At 34.9% G+C, this 2,958-nt stretch overlaps 1 protein-coding gene across 1 annotated transcript; it reads right to left on the bottom strand.

Moving 5' to 3' along the window:
* Positions 1 to 619: 619 nt before the first annotated feature.
* LOC121870056 (serine/threonine-protein kinase svkA-like) lies at positions 620 to 1,486 on the bottom strand. Its single transcript, XM_042371800.1, has one exon. It carries the CDS (start codon positions 1,484 to 1,486, stop codon positions 620 to 622), a length of 867 nt encoding a protein of 288 aa, XP_042227734.1.
* Positions 1,487 to 2,958: the final 1,472 nt, after the last annotated feature.

Below are 2,958 nucleotides of genomic sequence, written 5' to 3'. Positions count from 1 at the left end.
TAATACGTTACATCTTTATAAAATAATCATGACATAGTACAGAGTGTGTTTTGGTGGCTGGGGTTCACAATGATATCAGAATCCTCCAGGCTGCATTGTCCCTCAGAATGGTTGCCGGAAAACTAAGCATGAATGTGAGGAATAATATGGTCCATGAGAATGTTTTATCAGCCTCCATGATAATGGCTTTATCTTAGGGTCTGATGAATGCAACCTTGACTTGATCTGTACAAAGGAGGACATGATGGGAGTATGACTGACTTATAAGCGACACAATATTAAAGTGTGTTATAACAAGAAGTAGATCACAACAATGATTGATTAGTGTTTGATGGAAAATAAGATAAAAGTAGCCAGACCATATTTTATTATTAGTTATACTCGTACAGGTAACCATAAATGTTGCTTATTTAATATTATAAACAGTACACTCAATATCTTTGGAGATAAATTTACAGTTAAAAAAATAAAACAATGATTCAAACAATCTATTCCTTCAATAGCCAGTCCAACCATCCTGGTTTTCAATGGCGGCCTGTTTTATTTTTTAAGTATTAATGCGACGGTAGGATATATAGAATAAATTTAAAATTCAATTCACTGTGATTTATTTTTCTCTTCACTTACAGATTTTTTTGGAGGGTGTGTCCTTTTCTGGCTCTTGTTTTCTCTTTAGGGACGGAACCTTTTCATTGGTGTTTTGATTTTTTGTTATACGAGAAATTAATCTTTCCAAGGTAGGCCTCATATCAGGGTCCTCATTTTCTGCGTCTGCAATCCACCTTTTTATATGTGCTGGTAGTTTATTTTCGCCTTTGATGAAATTGAATAATTTTGCCAAACTGTATATGTCGGAATTTTCACTAACTTTCCCTCCCCTAACGACTTCTGGCGCCATCCAAAATAGTTGGCGTATTTTTTCTAAGGGTATGGAAGATTTATAAACTTTTTCACCGAGTTTGGTTCCTAATCCAAAATCAATTAACGTAACCTTAACGTCGTCTTCTTTGGTTATAATGCAGATATTGTCAGCTTTGATATCGTTGTGAGCCAACCCTCGTGATATCATCTGTTCTGTGATTTTCGCCAGTTGTAATATAATGGATTCCAGTTTATCCAAACCTAGGTTATGTTTGTTGATGTATTGGTCTAACGGTTCGCCTGCATACTCAGTCATAATCAGTGTTTTTTCCAAATAAGCTCCCACTAGCTTTTGAGTTCCTGGGATATCTTGCACCTTTTCTAAGTGCTTAATCTCGTCATATATATGAGCGTAGATATTTTCTCCTTGGCAAATTTTAATAACATAATCTGTTGTATCACCAGACACGCGAAAACACTGCCCGAGTGTCCCTGAGCCAATCTTTTCGCCTTTGTCCCCTTTTTTATAGATGGTCCTCATTTCTTTTGAGCTCTGGAAAAGGCGAATACCTTTCCCTTCGCAGAACTTGATAAGGTTGGAGAGTTTACAAGAATCCGCTTCCATTTTTAAATACAGATAAAAACAATACTGTAATTCATAGCATCAAAATGGACCTCAATGATGACTTTTCTCCTTCAGTTTTTTGTAGTAAGAGGTCTATCATAACCTGACCCACACATGTGCAAATATAAGCCACATATGTTTATAGCGAAGGTCAACACCATGATGTGTGTAGCGAAGATCAACACCATGAATGAAGTGAAGATCAACACCATGAATGAAGTGAAGATCAACACCATGTTTATAGTGAAGATCAACACCATAACTGTTAATAGTGAAGATTAATACCATGAATGTTAATAGTGAAGATCAACACCAGGAATGTTAATAGTGAAGATCAACACCAGGAATGTTAATAGTCAAGATTAATACCATGAATGTTAATAGTGAAGATCAACACCATGAATGTTAATAGTGAAGATCAACACCATGAATGTAGTGAAGATCAACACCATGAATGTAGTGAAGATCAACACCATGTTTATAGTGAAGATCAACACCATGAATGTTTGTAGTGAAGATCAAAACCATGAATGTTAATAGTGAAGATCAACACCATGAATGAAGTGAAGATCAACACCATGTTTATAGTGAAGATCAACACCATGACTGTTAATAGTGAAGATTAATACCATGAATGTTAATAGTGAAGATCAACACCAGGAATGTTAATAGTGAAGATCAACACCAGGAATGTTAATACTCAAGATTAATACCATGAATGTTAATAGTCAAGATCAACACCATGAATGTTAATAGTGAAGATCAACACCATGAATGTAGTGAAGATCAACACCATGAATGTAGTGAAGATCAACACCATGTTTATAGTGAAGATCAACACCATGACTGTTAATAGTGAAGATTAATACCATGAATGTTAATAGTGAAGATCAGCACCAGGAATGTTAATAGTGAAGATCAACACCAGGAATGTTAATAGTCAAGATTAATACCATGAATGTTAATAGTGAAGATCAACACCATGAATGTTAATAGTGAAGATCAACACCATGAATGTAGTGAAGATCAACACCATGAATGTAGTGAAGATCAACACCATGTTTATAGTGAAGATCAACACCATGAATGTTTGTAGTGAAGATCAAAACCATGAATGTTAATAGTGAAGATCACCATGAATGAAGTGAAGATCAACACCATGTTTATAGTGAAGATCAACACCATGACTGTTAATAGTGAAGATTAATACCATGAATGTTAATAGTGAAGATCAACACCAGGAATGTTAATAGTGAAGATCAACACCAGGAATGTTAATAGTCAAGATTAATACCATGAATGTTAATAGTGAAGATCAACACCATGAATGTTAATAGTGAAGATCAACACCAGGAATGTTAATAGTGAAGATCAACACCAGGAATGTTAATAGTGAAGATCAACACCGTGAATGTTAATAGTGAAGATCAACACCATGAATGTTAATAGTGAAGATCAACACCAGGAATGTT

This window comes from Homarus americanus, unplaced genomic scaffold (genome assembly GCF_018991925.1).
Source record: "Homarus americanus isolate GMGI-L3 unplaced genomic scaffold, GMGI_Hamer_2.0 scaffold32583, whole genome shotgun sequence".
Classification (NCBI taxonomy): domain Eukaryota; kingdom Metazoa; phylum Arthropoda; class Malacostraca; order Decapoda; family Nephropidae; genus Homarus; species Homarus americanus.
The sequence above is the reverse complement of the archived record's forward strand: the minus strand, read 5'-3'. Positions and strand labels throughout refer to the sequence as shown.

Coding starts and splice junctions, on each gene's coding strand:
- LOC121870056 (XM_042371800.1), bottom strand. CDS start 1,486: ATGGAAGCGGATTCTTGTAAACTCTCCAACCTTATCAAGTTCTGCGAA.